The 16,611-nt window shown below is 41.4% G+C and overlaps 2 protein-coding genes across 3 annotated transcripts; both read right to left on the reverse strand.

Annotated features, from left to right (window-relative positions):
- Window positions 1–1,357: 1,357 nt before the first annotated feature.
- On the reverse strand, window positions 1,358–11,742 carry alg9 (ALG9 alpha-1,2-mannosyltransferase). Its single transcript, XM_089017703.1, has 15 exons — window positions 11,567–11,742; window positions 10,938–11,073; window positions 10,446–10,580; window positions 10,297–10,367; window positions 9,632–9,720; window positions 9,410–9,545; window positions 9,234–9,321; window positions 9,041–9,146; window positions 5,532–5,654; window positions 4,444–4,598; window positions 4,240–4,369; window positions 4,013–4,160; window positions 2,423–2,552; window positions 2,226–2,356; window positions 1,358–1,857 (listed from the first exon to the last, which is right to left on the reverse strand). Exons 1-15 carry the CDS (start codon window positions 11,740–11,742, stop codon window positions 1,734–1,736), a joined length of 1,878 nt encoding a protein of 625 aa, XP_088873829.1. The 3' UTR covers window positions 1,358–1,733.
- A 598-nt stretch (window positions 11,743–12,340) lies between these two features.
- Window positions 12,341–16,603, reverse strand: fdxacb1 (ferredoxin-fold anticodon binding domain containing 1). 2 transcript variants are annotated; one of them, XM_089017239.1, is made up of 5 exons: window positions 15,987–16,603; window positions 15,736–15,892; window positions 14,772–14,975; window positions 14,528–14,683; window positions 12,341–13,710 (listed from the first exon to the last, which is right to left on the reverse strand). In XM_089017239.1, the coding sequence occupies exons 1-5, from the start codon at window positions 16,156–16,158 to the stop codon at window positions 12,528–12,530; spliced, it is 1,872 nt and encodes a 623-aa protein (XP_088873365.1). In that variant the 5' UTR covers window positions 16,159–16,603; the 3' UTR covers window positions 12,341–12,527. The 2 variants fall into 2 exon arrangements, with proteins under 2 accessions (XP_088873365.1, XP_088873364.1); XM_089017238.1 differs by having other exon boundaries at window positions 14,528–14,686.
- Window positions 16,604–16,611: the final 8 nt, after the last annotated feature.

Below are 16,611 nucleotides of genomic sequence, written 5' to 3' on the forward strand. Positions count from 1 at the left end.
TGAAAAGTACAGTAAAGTCTCGTTATATCGATATTCTCGGGAGTCTGAAAAAATATCGATATAACCGGACTATCGATATATCCGATCCTGCGCGCATGTAATTTTCTCCTTGCGTTCATAGAAATAGTATCGTAATAAGCGGTACTATCGATATAACGAGACTTTACTGTATTCACAGCGCTTCACTTTTTGTACATCTGTCAGAGAAACAAACAAACGTCATGTAAACGCAGTGCATTCAAGAGTATTTGGTTTCTGCTGATGTATTTTAATTTCCTTAAAAAAAGAAAAATACTGTGCATGGCATTTGCATGATGTGTTGACATCTAATCGATGTGCTGTGCCTGTTCACGTTTATTAGATTCATTCAAAACCATGAGCAGAAATGCAAATTGCTTGTTTTTATGCCGTACAGTTGTAAATCCGGAATTGACAGTACAAATGGCATTTTCCCTGTCAATCAATACATTTTTGCTTCATCATGCCTGTGCGTGTTAAGGTTGCTTTTATTAACGCATTCACTGCCGGACAATGTGCAAAAGTGTGTCCACTCCAGTGCCAGGGTTTTTGTCATTTTCACTCGAATTGCAGGACCCACAGAATATTGAGTTTTAGGTCTACATAAACATTCAATACAGCGTTAGAAACCTTAGGCTCGCTTCTTTCATTCCTAATTTATATGGGTCTGGAGTTATTTGAGCTTGAAATGAGGGCGGCTGTACAAAATACAATGCAATGCATACATAGTGTGTTGGATTATATAGATATGGCTTTAACGACAGCTTAAGCTGGACCAAAGCGCTAACATGTACAAAAGGGAAATGCTGCCCCCTTGTGGAAAAAACATTGCCAAAGGCCATGGCCAGCGCTTTATTGGCACCTGAGCATGAAAAAACAAAACCCGAACAAATTTGGGAATGGCTCTCTGTCATATTTTCAATTCTTGAATAAATCTATTATATAGCTATCTAGCTGGCTCTCTATTAGCTAGCTAGCGTTCTATCTATTTGAGTTACTTCTGGGTTGAGTGAACGCTGGCGCATGTGGCTGCCGTTGCTCACCCACAGAAAAACTTATCCCGTGACTGAAAAGCGACCTTGAGAGTTTGGAAAGGTGCTTATCAATGAATTGTATTATTACTATAAATTGCAGTGAATGGGTTAATAATGCAGCATGTTTTTAAAGAACCTTCACCTCCGCTGATACGAGTAAACATCCGAAATGTCTTGATGTCCACAGGTGCTTTGTATGTTTGTAAAGTAAATAAACAATCCGAACAGCCACCGGTGCTGTACTTTTATTTAAAAAAAAAAAAAAACCGGAATGATCGTGTTCACAGTCACATTTTTCATTTATTACCCATTCAAATTAAATTAACCGCATTCCGTTCATCCTCATCAATCACACCAATGTTTTGATGACATGATTCAGTGAATATTTCTTTTTTCTTTGCATTCAAGCCACACTTTGATGTACAGAATGAAGGCATACACGAATATGAACGTGATCAATTGTAAGACATTCAAAGACACGCAAAAACAAAAAAAAAAAAAACATGATTGTTCATGGTAAATAACACATTGGAATTATTTTCACACAGGCCCGGATGATAGACGCAAGGTCCTTAAAGGTCCATATTTTCATCCCTTCAGGTGAACATTTCCCAAACACGCATACGCACAGCAGCAGTGCGGAGTCAGAAGTAGGGGAAAAGGATGCCGTCGGTACAAAGATCAGCCATGGCCGCGCATACGCGGCTGCTTTTGCCGCCGTGATTTCAAGATGACGTAGCGTCTGTAGCTGGTGTGATGCTCGGAGAGGAACGGGATGTAAAACGCTCGGAAGAACGGAGAGGCCCTAGGATTTAGAAGAAACGACCATTTTGAGATCAATATATAATGTCCTGTGTGGATTTGGATTTAAAAACACAAGGCTGAAAATGTGACAAGACTCTTTGATGAAAAGGTTTCTTCAGCTGTCATCTGTACTTCTTTGAAGTAGAGTTACCAGCACAAGTTTAGTTTGCTGATGAAGCTTTTCGGATGAGGAGCGAAACGTCCGACACCTTCAAAGAAGACGGCTGAAGAAACCTTTTCATGGATGGACCATTCCTGTACAACTGAGAGCCTACACAGACGTAAGACTGTCTCTTGCTAGTTTAACATTAATATTTTTTTTTTTATTTAATTCAATAATATCACATCTTTGCGATAAATGTGTAATACCTGGAAGCTTGCAGAAAAGGCTTATAAGCAATAATGTTCCACTCTTCTTTGTTAGCTGCGTAGCGTGGCTCATGCTTTGTTTCTTCTTCCGTGTCGAGGTCAACCAGGTAGTGGCAGTGTCGGATGTCCACCTGAATGGCGTAGCCAATATGGATCATTTGGGATTCTACGAGGGAGGTGTGGCAGTGCTTACTTACATATCTGCTGGGTTCCTCCAGATTTTGGTCGTTCATATCAGCAGGTATGAGTTGAGTGGCTTGAGGGCCCGAGGCGTACGGTTTGGGGAGTTGACCTTTGAAATCACTTTGGATGAAGTGTAGTTGCCAGCTGGAGATCAAGAATAGAAACAGCGATAGTTGTTGATCCAAAACTCGGTTCGTTTAACTCTTTCACTGCCATTCCCGAATAAATTGAATTGAAAATATGACGTCGATCACCATTCCGGAGTTTGTTCGAGGTTTAGTTGTTTTCATGCTTGGGTGCCGATAAAGCGCTGGCCATGGCCTCTGGGAACGTTTTTTTCCCTTTCCCGGCAAGATTGGCTTTTTTTCCATGTTCGCACTTTCCTCCAGCTTCAGCTGTTGTTAAAGCACGATATAAACCAATATGTATGTATTGCTTTGTATTTTGGACAGCCACCCTCATTTCAAGCTCATATAACTCCAGACCCATATAATTTAGGAATTAACTCTTTGTTTCTGATGAAAATAGAGAGTCTAGTTTTTTTATATTCTGAATTGAATGTTTATTTAGTCCTAAAATTCAATATTCTGTGGGTTCTGGAATTTGAGTGACAATGACAAAAACCCTGGCACTGGAGCGGACACATTTTTGCACATCTGGCAGTGAATGAGTTAACGGCTAACACAATTCCCTTTAAACAAGTTTGCTTTCAACATTTAGCTTGTAGTAGACGTGCACATTCCACCCTGACACCCCTGATCCACTGCTGAAAAGGATGCTTTGTTCCTCTCCTCTTTCATTTAGAACTGCTTCATGTCACACAGAGGGTACAGAAATTGCTGAAGAATGAATGACTCTCCGTGGCTTTGTGTTGTCATATTATTTGTTATTAGTTTTTTTTTCACTTTATGTTACTTCAGGGTTGAGTGAACGCTGGCGCGTGTGGCTGCCACTACTCACCCACAGAAAAAATATCCTGTGACTGTAAAGTGTTCTTAAGAGTTTTGAAAGGCGCTTATAAATGAAATGTATTATTATTATTATTAGTAGTAGTAGTCGTAGTAGTTGTATTGTTATTGTAGTAGTATTGTTATTATTAGTAGTATTGTGATTGTTAGTATTATTATTATTAGTATTAGTATTATTATTACTAGTATTAGTAGTATTATTATTAGTAGTAATACTAGTAGTAGTATTATTAGTATTATTATTAATAGTAGTATTATTAGGATTATTAGTATTATTGGATTATTAGGATTATTAGTAGTATTATAAATGAAACAATTGGGACGGCACACCCTTACAAAGATTCACTGTGTTAAACAATTCGAATATTACATCACATTTGAATATGTGGGAATTAATATTTTTAAGTAATCAAAAAATGGCCATGGTTTTTTTTTCAATTTAATCACATGTACCAGTAAATAGACGTTATACTGCAATATTTGCTATGAAGAGCGTGTACTCAAAGCAACAATCTTTGCTCTCTTTCTGTTTACTTCCCTTTATCCTTCCCCTATTTTGGCACCCTGTCAAGGTACAAAGGTCGGAATGAACTGCGCTCTGAAAAGTGGACGCCATGATGACGAGTGACGACTAACTTGTGAGGAAGAAGAAAGCTGCTCGGGAAACGGTACCACTCCTTGCCTACACACACGTTAACCGGTCTCCCTTCCGGGAGCGAGTGCAGGGTCGTGTCTTTGGCGATGCGGAGGAACTCGGGGTATAAGTCCAGGGGGGCGTGATAGCCTGTCGGGGGAGGGGAGGGAGCAGGTTAAAAAGTCAAACGCACTGAGGTTGCGTCCGCCCATGTGAACCCAAAACGCACCCCTGAAGAGGGCAACGGAGCGAGAGAGAGACACCACGGCGAAGACCACAACGGCACTAAACGCCAGCCAATTGGAGGAAACCGTATAGTGCTCCAGTCGGTAGCGCTGAAAAAGGAAATGGTAGCATTTCTGCCGGAAGAAAAGATACAAATGTCAAAACGGTTGTCGCTACTAGCAAACATGGGAGCGTATAGTAAACTCACCTGGAGGGACGAGAGAGCTACGGCGCCGCTGAGGCAGATGAGAGGGTAGATGGGAAAGAGAAAACGCTCTTCTTTGTGAGGCCGGGTGAAGAAAACCAACATCCACAAGTACATGGGGGCCAGGGTCAAACAGTAGGGACGACCCAAGTTCTGCACTGCAGAAAGCACAATTCATTGAATTGTTGGAAACTCACATTTAAATCAAGAAAATTGAATGAGAATACAGTGATACCTTGGCTTACGAACTTAATTGGTTCCCAGACATAGTGTGTAAGGCGGAAAGTGTGTATCCCAAAAATTAATTTCTCATAGGAAACCATTAAAATGAGAATAATCCGTCCACAGGTCCCCATAAAAAAATACTTTTCTAAGCCTTAAAACTACACAAAAAGTACCTTATTTTATGTATAATAAATGTGCTATGGTATTATAATTAAAGAAATAAACTGTACTGTATAATAAAGTTGTTTTATTTACCTTTGTGATGGTCGATGGCTTGATGGAATGGAGTAGTCGGTTTCCTCAGCATTAAACACTTGATGAGGAACATAACCTTCTTCTTTCACCATCTTGAGGAATGATCCCTTGGAGGTGCTTTCTCTGTGATAATTTTATCTAGTTCCTCATCAATTGTGTTCTGTTTAGCTAGGTTGATAGCTTTTTTTGCATCAAGTGTACAGATGGCTTGTGCAAGTAGTTTGTGGAGCCTGATTGATGGGATATTTTAACCTTGCAGTCTACACTCTGCCTTTGAACTATCAAAGTTGAAACTCTCTCACTGTTATCTGCCGGTCTCTTTAATGTTTAACTCCCCCCCCCCACTGTTGCTTTCTGGACCAATCACGTGGCTTTAACCAAAGACTGGGGGTGGGGAATAGAGGACAAAAACCGCTGGCTGCCATTTTGTTGTTAGAACGGGCTCGTCACTCATCGAGGCAGCTCCGTGTATGAAAAAAGTTTGTATGCCAAGGTAAAGTTCGTATGCCAAGGTAAAATTTTCATAACGTTCGTGAACCGAAAAGTTCGTAAGGGTTTCGTAAACCGAAGTATCACTGTACTCGCTAATGTACAGCAAATCACTCACTCACCATTAAACTTATGTAGAAGCATCTCCATGAGTGCAGTGAGTGGCAAGGAAAAAAGCGCCAGAACAAAGACCAGGTTGAAATTCAGGACTCCATTCATAAAGTAGAAGTGCCAAGGCTCCGTACCTGGAGGGGAAAACAAATTAAATGCAAAATATCTTGAAAATTGCATCTTTGGCTCAGAAAATCTGTTTGATTGATATTTGAAAATATGTATCTTAAGATGCGCTTCCCTGAGCTCAAAATAAATATATAGGAAAACGATGCATCCCTGTTTATCTTGGCTAATAGCAGCCTTAATAAATGAATACAATTCCCGGATAAAAGTTATAGTCCGCCTTACATTATTTGAAATGATAAAAATGCTAACAAGCGGAAATGCAGTTAACCGCGCGTGCGCGAGCACCGGCGCAGGTCTATTAACGATTAGCGCATATTGCTACATGATCTGCGTCACATGCGAAATACTTCTGTTACTATAGCTAAACGTCTGTGTAAGCTCTCAGTCGTACAGGAGTGGTCCATCGATGAGAAGGTTTCTTCAGCCGTCATCTGTACAAAAGTGAAGGTTTCGGACGTTTCGCCTCCTATCCAAGAGACTTCGTCAGCGAACTAAAGTCTGACTGGTCGTATCGGCCCCATTTATATATCCCTAATGTCCAGACCTAGTGGCGCCGGACACAGCTATGATAGGTCCCTACTCTCAGGTTGGGGGGGGGCGCGGGACCCCCCCCTGTGGCCCCACTGATTGTTCCTACATTCCTGACTAACGATTGGCCTATTACCCCCACTCCCTCCGGTATCACCTCATCAGCATAACGACCCTCATCAGCATTGCGAAAGTTGCCTAACCTGTTTTGCCTGAGCAGGCTATTGTATGAACGATCCAAATTGAACCTCACGCCACCAGACCGGTTTAATGAAGGATTTTGTTGTTTTATAAGAATCGCCTCTTTTACCCCCCTTTTAGATTATACCCGGGAGAGGCCACGCCATGTATCTATGGCCTGCCAAAATACATAAAGAAGGGTTCCCCCTCCGACCCATTGTTTGTAGCATTGACTCCTCTACATACAATGTAGCCAAATATTTAAAAACTATTTTAGCTCCGTTGGTTGGTAACACAGAATACCACGTAGAGAACACCACAGGGTTTGTAGAGAGGATCAAAGACCTCATATTGGAACCTGAGGAAACTTTGGCATCATACGATGTGACTTCTCTCTTTACATCTGTCCCAACCCCAGCAGCAGTCTCAGTGGTGAGGACGAGGCTGCTGGCGGATGTTTCTCTGCATGAAAGAACCAAACTGAAACCGGATCACATCTGCCAATTATTAGAAATCTGCCTTAATACTACGTATTTTCAATTTCGGGAAAAATTTTATAAACAAATCCATGGTTGTGCTATGGGCTCACCAGTTTCACCCATAGTGGCTAATCTTTACATGGAAGAGATGGAGAAACAGGCCCTCACATCCTTCCCAGGGACAAAACCTAGACACTGGTTTAGATATGTGGACGATACTTTTGTCATAATTAAGAAACAAGAAATTCAATCCTTCACAGATCATCTCAACTCTGTAGACTTCAACATTAAATTTACTCGTGAGGACATTCAAGAGAACCAACTAGCCTTCTTGGATTGTAAAGTAATTATAAAAGAGGACAGCGCGCTAAAAACAGAAGTCTTTAGGAAGGCTACGCACACTGACCAATACTTACTTTTTGACTCTAACCACCCTTTACAACATAAACTAGGAGTTATCAGAACCCTCCAGCATAGGGCTAAACTAATACCAACTAGCACTGAAGGTAGAGAAAAGGAGTCAAAACATATCAGGAGAGCACTCACTAACTGTGGGTACCCTCAGTGGTCATTCAACAAATGTCAGAAAGAAAGAATAGCGAACGAAACCAATAATTCTCAAGATTCTAAAAGGAGAGGAGTAGCAGTACCGTACATTGCAGGAGTTTCTGAAAAATTACAAAGAGTCCTTTGGCAACATGAAATTCCTACTTATTTCAAACCGATAAACACGTTAAGGCAAAAATTAGTGCATCCAAAAGATAGGCTACCAAATGAAAAACAAAGTAATGTAGTTTATTCCATACATTGTAAGAATGAAAATTGTAAAGAGCAGTACATTGGGGAGACTCAACAAATTCTCAAAAAAAAGACTTTATCAACATCGCAGGGATAATACTAGTGGGCCTCAATCGGCAGTACATTTGCACCTAAAAGCTACTAACCACTCATTTGACGACAATGAGGTTAAAATCTTAGCGAAAGAACATAGATGGTTTGAAAGGGGGGTAAAAGAGGCGATTCTTATAAAACAACAAAATCCTTCATTAAACCGGTCTGGTGGCGTGAGGTTCAATTTGGATCGTTCATACAATAGCCTGCTCAGGCAAAACGGGTTAGGCAACTTTCGCAATGCTGATGAGGGTCGTTATGCTGATGAGGTGATACCGGAGGGAGTGGGGGTAATAGGCCAATCGTTAGTCAGGAATGTAGGAACAATCAGTGGGGCCACAGGGGGGGGTCCCGCGCCCCCCCCAACCTGAGAGTAGGGACCTATCATAGCTGTGTCCGGCGCCACTAGGTCTGGACATTAGGGATATATAAATGGGGCCGATACGACCAGTCAGACTTTAGTTCGCTGACGAAGTCTCTTGGATAGGAGGCGAAACGTCCGAAACCTTCACTTTTGTACAGATGACGGCTGAAGAAACCTTCTCATCGATACTATAGCTAAAGAAATACATTTAGCTAAAAGCAATTGTGAACTGCTTGTTTTCCTTCAGAGGTTTTAACTTTCGTCGTGTGCCATCTTGCCTTAACAATATCAATCTCGTTGCATTTGTTTCGATGCGTTCCAAAATCGTGGTCGAGGATATTTCGGGTTTTTCCGTGATCCACCGGAAAGTGCCGAAAGGGCTAATCAAATATTAATTTTCCCATGGTGCATTGCATTATTTACATCGAACATGGCGGATGGTCGCAATATGTAGCGTTAGAACATGAGTAAAACCCTAAAAGACATTAAAAACGGGCAGAAAACAAACATATTCTCGTTTTTAAGAAACAATCGAGTAAGTCTGTTGAGGTTAGTGACAATTTGTTGCAACAAACTGCTGTTAATGATTCGAATTTGGTGACTAATAGGAAGGGTTTCAGAGCTGTAGTTATGAATAAATTATTTGACTTGAATTAAAATAGTTTGTTGATATATTAGAAAAATATATTTTACTCAAATAATGGTTTTTCATTTGCAATTTAGAAATATCACGCTCCAATGAACGTATTTTGGTCTTTTTTTATTTCCCAGGTGCATCCCTGAAGTTGTGTTGTTGGGTGCGGGCTCTCCCTACAGTCCAAAGAAAGCATTACAACATGACAATGTATTTTTTTCCTGCCCTCATTATCTTTTGTCATGAAATTGTTACGCAAAAGAAAAATACGTGGCTACTGTTTGTGAACAGAAATGCTGTGAGTGTGTACATTACCATACAAATCGGGTCCATGTGATGTGAAGACATTGTACAGTAGAATATTGAGAGGGGCAACCACCAGCTTGCCATAAAAGAAAGAGTCCACTGCCACCAAGGGACCCTGAATAAAAAATATTTGAAACGCATTAAAGGTTAACTCTAATTCATACTCCAAATAATCTCAAAAACATTTTTCTTTCCTCTTTACCAGGAATAGCAGCAGTGCAACAGTGGACCAGGTGACAAAACTCTTCCACTGCCTCTTCATTACAAGCAGATCAAAAGCAATTGGCACCCTGTGGATGAAACACGTTGAAACGTCAAATATCAAAATTATATTTTCATTTACAGGTAACAAGCAGGCGTCCCACTTGATGACAGTACCCGATCAGAGCTGAGAAAGGCCAGCCAACGATGGTGCCGGCGGCGACGCCTGCAATGGCTAACGGCGTAGAGTCTTGGAACCACCCGGTCATGGCGACCATCGTCGTGTACATGCAGAAGGAGGAGGGCAGGAATGCTGCGGAAGAGAAGGAAACAACGGTGAGGGAGAAACACACAAATGCACACCAAAAAAAAGAAAAAATCTGAGCAATTCTTCACAACCTGCAGATGAGCAGAACATTCCGGTGCTCAGGACGAGAAAGGCTAGCATGAGGCGGCCCACGTGCAAACCGAATTTCTTACAAACAGCCCTAGACACACAACAGTAACGTTACTTGGCGATATATGACGACATATGGACACTCGCTGGACATCGACACCATTGCATTATCGATGAAAAGGTTTCTTCAGCTGTCATCTGTACTTCTTTGAAGGTGTCGGACGTTTCGCTCCTCATCCGAGAAACTTCGTCAGCGAACTAAAATTTGCTGGTAGTTCTGGCCCTATATATAAATATCCTTAATGCCCAACACTGCCACCTCTGGACATTAGGGATATATATTTTTTTTAGGGGCAGAGCTACCAGCAAATTTTTATTCGCTGACAAAGCTTCTCGGATGATGAGCAAAACGTCCGACACCTTCAAAGAAGTACAGATGACAGCTGAAGAAACCTTTTCATCGATGGACCACTCCTGTATGACCGAGAGCTTACACAGACCATTGCAGTTATCATATTATGCCCTTCTGATGAAGCTCGATAAGGTTCAAAATATTAGGGAGCCCGAATTATTTTAAATAAGCTTAAATAATTGAGTGGATGTGAGTCCAAGTCAGGCTAGCAGCGCGGATTAAGCGCAAAATAATAAAAAAAGACTGTGAACTCACTTGTAGAAATAGAGCTCGCAGGCACAGCAGCAGAACGCTAGGACACATCGCACAAAGTAAAATACCAACACCTGCAACACCAAAAGATAAAAAACTGTGCTAGCTGCTTGGTGTATCTTCTACCGTGACGTCAAATACAAAATACTTACCTTGCTTGTCTGCAGCACGTGGGCGTGCAAACAGGCCGGGAGAGCGTGAAGCCACAAGTAAGCGTACGATCTGATGGCATATAACGGTGAGTATTCCCACGTTTGCATCCCTGTGCCATAAAGCAGGTAGTGCATCTGTCAGAAAAGAATGAGCATAATTATTATTAGCGGATAAAGAGTCAACTCCAAGCAGTAGAGATGAGTTACAAGTGTATGTCATGGAGACATATTGTGATTTTTTTTTTACGATGTAAAACAAGCTGGGTCTGTTCACTCAAATTGACCCCAGATTCTATGTGCTCCATTGTATACTGGCCTTGTAATCACAAAATGAAACTTTTAAACATGATCATTTCTATTCTGTCTATTCCCTATCAATTTATGGGTGCTACAGTAACTACCGCCCCCCCCGCCCCCCATACACTAGTGATTAAAAAGTCAAATGTTCACAAGATGTCACCTTTACATATCATTTGTTTTTTCCTGACTCACGGGTTCCCAGTAGTTGAAGGTCTCATCGCAGTCGGAGATGTTGCTAAGCAACGCTGCACAGAAGCGTGCTGACAGCAGACATTTAAACGCAGTCGAACCTTCCGGGGCCCATACTTGCCCACCTCGAGTTATTGACCTATGAAATGATAAAATGTACACGTATAGAGTTGTTGTTTTAACGACGAAGTGTTTTGATAGGAGTGCCTTTTACCTGCCATAACATTAGGTACACTAGCACAAAACACCTATCCATTCATTCATAAATTTTTCGCAGCGTTTATCAGGACATCTTAAAAACGGAACCGATTTGCACCTGACATCGTTTGAACAAGGAGGATAATTTCTGCAGATTACCCGTTTATGTGCATGCCTTGCACCACCATCATAATCGCGAATGTAGCCGAGCAAAAATTAAATGAACCAACTAGCGAAAACAATCGGGCAATTGTTTCGAAAGCGAAAACAGACAATGTAAATGGTTATAAAATATGCACAGATTAATAGTTGTTGTCATGAAAGTATCGCTTAGGCTAGCTTGTTAGCTGCCCTGCCCGAGCTGTCAGTCAATCCAGAGATGCACATGACAATAGCAGGGTGTCTGCTGTCGCCAGTCCCGGCCTCATACTCACTCCTGCCTAGTCTCGTCCTTGCTGTCTTCGTCGCCTTTCTCCTCTTTCGTCGTGCGAGCTTCTGTGGAAACGTGGACATTGTTCGCATCTTGTTTACTGCCCCTTCTGCTTCGCTGACGTAGCGCCTTGGCCGCCATGTTTAACGACGAGCCTCCTCCGAGTCGCCCTTCGTTCATTTCCGTCAATACTCGACGGATCTCCTCCGAGAGGCCATTCGTTCATTTCCGTCACTGCTCGGCTTGTGAAATACAGTGTCGTGCTCAGGACACGGACAAGTGTCTCTGATTGGTTAATACAGGAGAGTGAATCTTGAATTTAAACATTTATCTTTCGTTTGTCGCTTCTTAAATTTTATCGCACTCTACTGTTATGGATTGAAACGTTAATAAAATAAAAAAATAATTACACAATCCACAACTGGTGAAATCTCAAGAACAGTTATCATCTCTTTTTCTAAACAATTTGACATTATCTGTAAACATTAACTTTGTACATGTTTTGTGTTGTTTGAAGTACAATACAATACATATTGATTTATATAGCACTTTAGCTACAGCCAAAGCCATAACAAAGCGCTTAACATGAATAACAATAATAAACAAGAAATGAAGAAGTCACAAAGACAGAAGAAAGCACTAAGGAGTAAAACGAAGATGAAGTCTGAAATATGCTGAGTCAAATGCCAAAGAGTACAAGTGAGTTTTGAGGCAGGTTTTGAAATGTAAATATTTGCCTATATTTTCATTACTTACTGCAACAAGACACCACTTCAAGTACTTCATTTATTGTAAACATATTAATACATACAGCCCTATAGTTTACTGCATTTGTTCCCTGCTTTTAACATTTTACAATTTTGGGATGTAACGTGTTGCTATATCAACAAACTTGTATTATTAAATACACAGTATAACTTTCTCAAAAATCACATTTAGCAGCTAAAACCGAGGAATACTAGCTGCTACCTAATTGTGACTTCCAAGCATGTGGACATCAATGACTCCAAGCGTTTGTGAAACTGCAATGCTTGTGTGTGTGACAATGCGTGTGTGTGCGTGTGATAAATCAGCCTGTAGCAGTAACTGGTCTGACTTAGGTCTGGATGTGAGAACTTATCAATACGTTTAACATGCTCCACAGTCCCGCAGGAGGCCACTCGGACCAGCGCGTAGAATTTTTTCTCCTCCCATGACATCTCAGTCCAGAAGCTGATGTCAAAGCTGAAGAGCTCAGGGAACAGGGAATATGGGACAAAAGGTGTCCCAGGTGTTGGACGGATAACAAACTGCTGTGCAAAGCGCGGGTCATGTGACCAGAGGAGACGCCAGTCTGGGAGTGAGAACATAAGTACGGCGAGGAGGTCCAGATTTAAAGACAGAGTCATACTGAGGAGGCTGATGTCATAGGTGTTATTTGTAAGTACTTTACCGATGAAACCCATTGGCTGTGCCATTAAATGCAAACCGTCCTGCTTGGTAACCACGGAAACGCCATAGGGAGCGAGCAGCGCTCCTAAAGTTTGCTCAAGAACTTTTACTGGCTCATATTTTTTAGGAAGAACACCAGTTAGAAGGAGCTCGTGGAAGACGGGAACAGCCCAATGGTTGACTGGAACATTTCGGAACACCGGACCGCTGATGCCCCAAAACTGGTTCGTAATACTATTCCAATGTCTACTCTGCTCCAGATTAATTCCTTGAATATGTTGATTTTCGATTTCTGTCTCACCACCGGTTTGATCTCCTTTCTTAGCGACCACGGCTTCCATCAGGGGGCGCAGCGAAGGACGCAAGTAATAAACAGCAGTTTCAACATCAGGTGAGCATAATGACCTTATCGCATCCACTCCTTTACGACGCAACACCTTGTCTGCCATCTTTGAGATAGCACAAGTCCCTCTAGCTTGACCCTCCAACTCCTCTGTGGGTGTACAAGCCTCACAGCTCAGCTCTTTCTCACAGACGTGAATCCGGTAGATCAAGGCGTGGTCTATATCAGGGCAGCACAAATGCAACTGTTTAGCTTTGAGGAGGATTGGAAGAGTCTCTGTCATCATGGAGATCGCCCACTTTTCCTGTAGCTTTTCGAGAAGAAAATCCTGCACCAATTTGACAGGATGGAGAGAATCCAATGCGAGGAAATCCCTAAAGAGAGGAAAACATCATTAACTCATTCGCTGCCAGACGTGCAAAAATGTGTACACTCCAGTGCTAGGGTTTTTGTCATTGTCACTCGAATTCCAGGACCCTCAGAATATTGAGATTTAGGACTACATAAACATTCAATACAGTGTTAGAAACCCTATACTTTCTTCTTCCATTGGAAAAAATAGTTAATTCCTAAATTATATGGGTCTGGAGTAATATGAGGAGCAAGTGGGGGCAGATGCTGCCGCCGCTTGGAAGTGAAAAAACATTGTCAGAGGTCTGACAAGCGCTTTATCCCCCCCCCCCTCCCTCCCGCAATAAAAAACAAAACCCGAACAAATTTGGGAATGGCGCTCTGTCATATTTTCAATTCCAAAAATATTTGTGAATGGCAGTGAATGAGTTAATTACTAAATTATACAGGTCCGGAGTTATATGCTTGAAATGAGGGCGCCTGTTCAAAACACAATGCAATACATACATATATATATGGTTTATATAGCGCTTTAACAACAGCTGAAGCTAGAACAAAGCGCGAGCATGAACAAAAGGGAAATGCTGCCCCATTGTGGAAAAGAAAAAAAACATTGCCAGAGGCGATGGTCAGCGCTTTATCGGCACCCAAGCATGAAAAAAACAAAAACGAAACAAGCACGGGAATGGCGCTCTACGTCATAATTTCAATTCCCGAATAAATCCGTGAATGGCAGTGAATGAGTTAAAAATCTGTTCATGAGCTTTTTTTTGAAATCTCTCAAAAATACACACACACACACAATAGAAAATACGAGACAAAATGTTAAGGTTATAATACCGGAATGCGTAATCACTGAGTTCTTCTGGTATGTTGTATTGCACCTTTTCTCCATCCACAGTGTCCTCCATTTTAAACACTTGAGGGGAGCTGAAGGGGGCGCTGCGAGTAAACACGTGGAGCAAAGCATTCTCCAAATGGAAGCCCTTATCCTGACTTCTGTGGTAAAAATGAAATTGACATCAAAACAACTTCCAAATCCCACATTAAATGAACAACTTGCCTTTTGGAACACTCACCTTACCTGTATCCTGTGCACTTGTAGCTTTGGTATTTGTCACTCTCAAAAGGGCGGACGTCACTGAGGACAAGGTGGGCCTCTGCCGCCATGGCGACGATCTGCCAGCTGTTATGCCGCTCTCGCCTCGGCTGGTCAGCCGGCGTCCCGCCTTGACCGTTGCATAGGGAAACGTGAATTTCCCCATCTTTGGTTAACACCTGAACGCAACTGGAGGAGCAATGACATAAAAGGTACATTTGGATGGGTTTGGACTGAGTTTGAATAAATGGACAGGGAAGGAGATTCTTGATTTAGGATGGTCCAGACATAAGACATGACATTGTCCTATTGCATCACCACCATTTTAAGTTCCTCTGATTAACTCATTCACTGCCATTCACAAATGTATTCGGGAATTCAAAATATGACGTAGTGCATCATTCCCGTATTTGTTTTTTTCTTTTCTGAGTGCCGATAAATCGCTGGCCATGGCCTCTGACAGTTTTTTTTTCATTCCACAAGGGGGAAGCATTTCCCCTTTCTCCATGTTAGCGCTTTGTTCCAGCTTCAGCTGATGTTAAACCAATTATGCATGTATTGCATTGTATTTTGTACAGCCAGCCTCATTTCAAGCTCATTTAACTCCAGACCCATATAAATTACGAATGAACTATTTTTTTCTGGTAAAAGAAGAGAGTCTAAGATTTCTTATGCTGCATTGAATGTTTATATAGTCCTAAAATTCAATATTTTGTGGGTCCTGGAATTCGAGTGACAATGACAAAAACTCTGGCACTGGAGTGGACACATTTTAGCACATGTCTGGCAGTGAATGAGTTAACCTCAAATGAAGTTCAGATGCTCGAGTGCCTTTCCTGACATTTTCAACCAAATGTCAGCTAAAATTAAACTTTTAGTTGTCTTTTAATGACAGTCGATTTGCGAGTACATCTGCAAACGTGTATCCATCCTTGGGATACAATATTACCTGATAAAAAAGTCTTTAAGAAGTTGCCGGTTCTTTTTAACGCCACTTTTTCTCCCGCAGTGAGGGAAATTAAAGTACACACGGTCAAACATATGCCCTTGCAGAGATGCACATTCCCCAAGCTTTGTGCTGTCAACCTCAAAAAGCACCTTTCCACCTGGCAAAAAAGCAGAACACAAAATAACAATATATTATTGAAAAAAATAGCTATAATAAATAATCTAAAAAAGATCAACAGTCCAAATCCTCACCTGAGTCCTTGATAGTCTGAATGTTATTGAATGCGCCTTCCTGCCGCAGTGCCTCCTCCTGAGGCTGCAGACAAGTGGCCGTGACGCTCATCTCCGTTGGCAAGTGACACAAAGCTGCAGAAAATGAGAAGTTCCCTTCTCCCACGAGCAATACTGACGGTGAATGAGACATGACTATTCACCGCTGGATCACATAGAAAAGAAAATCAGGAGAAAAATATTCTACAGGTTTCAAAATAAAAGTAATCCCCCGTTCTTGTCGCAAAGGAAACGCGCGTGGGGGTTTGGTTTTAAACAGAGTGAATGGTAAAAAAATATTTTTTTTAGTGGTTAGGACGAATTTTCCCTACTTATGGCTAAAATAGTCTGACCTTCCTGTGAATTACGGTGCCGATCAGGACACGAAAGATCAAGATTAATCTTCCCTAGAGCCTGCGTGGGTATAACGTGTTTCAACTATGTAGTCCGACAAGAAACAAGGTTGGTCACGTTAAAAGAAAAATATACTGTATTTACATAATTGATTGAAAATGTGAGACATAATCAAATATGTGTTATAAAAACTATATATATATCTTGACAAACCAATTTAAGTACGATATAACTTCTTATTGTGTTTCTGAGG

Source organism: Hippocampus bargibanti, linkage group LG16 (assembly GCF_051943395.1).
Source record: "Hippocampus bargibanti isolate YZ-2025 linkage group LG16, ASM5194339v1, whole genome shotgun sequence".
NCBI classification, from domain to species: Eukaryota; Metazoa; Chordata; class Actinopteri; order Syngnathiformes; family Syngnathidae; genus Hippocampus; species Hippocampus bargibanti.

Bases quoted from the DNA above. Each gene is read 5' to 3' on its own strand.
- alg9 (XM_089017703.1), bottom strand. From the start codon at position 11,742: ATGAACGAAGGGCGACTCGGAGGAGGCTCGTCGTTAAACATGGCGGCC. The intron at 9,147-9,233 runs GTAAAGAGGAAA...TTTTTTATTCAG, and splicing joins TTGCACTGCTGCTATTCCTG to GGTCCCTTGGTGGCAGTGGA. The intron at 2,357-2,422 runs GTAAGTAAGCAC...TACGCCATTCAG, and splicing joins TGGAGGAACCCAGCAGATAT to GTGGACATCCGACACTGCCA.
- fdxacb1 (XM_089017238.1), bottom strand. From the start codon at position 16,158: ATGTCTCATTCACCGTCAGTATTGCTCGTGGGAGAAGGGAACTTCTCA. The intron at 15,893-15,986 runs GTGAGGATTTGG...CTTTTTTGCCAG, and splicing joins TCAGACTATCAAGGACTCAG to GTGGAAAGGTGCTTTTTGAG. The intron at 14,687-14,771 runs GTAAGGTGAGTG...TTTTTACCACAG, and splicing joins TACAAGTGCACAGGATACAG to AAGTCAGGATAAGGGCTTCC.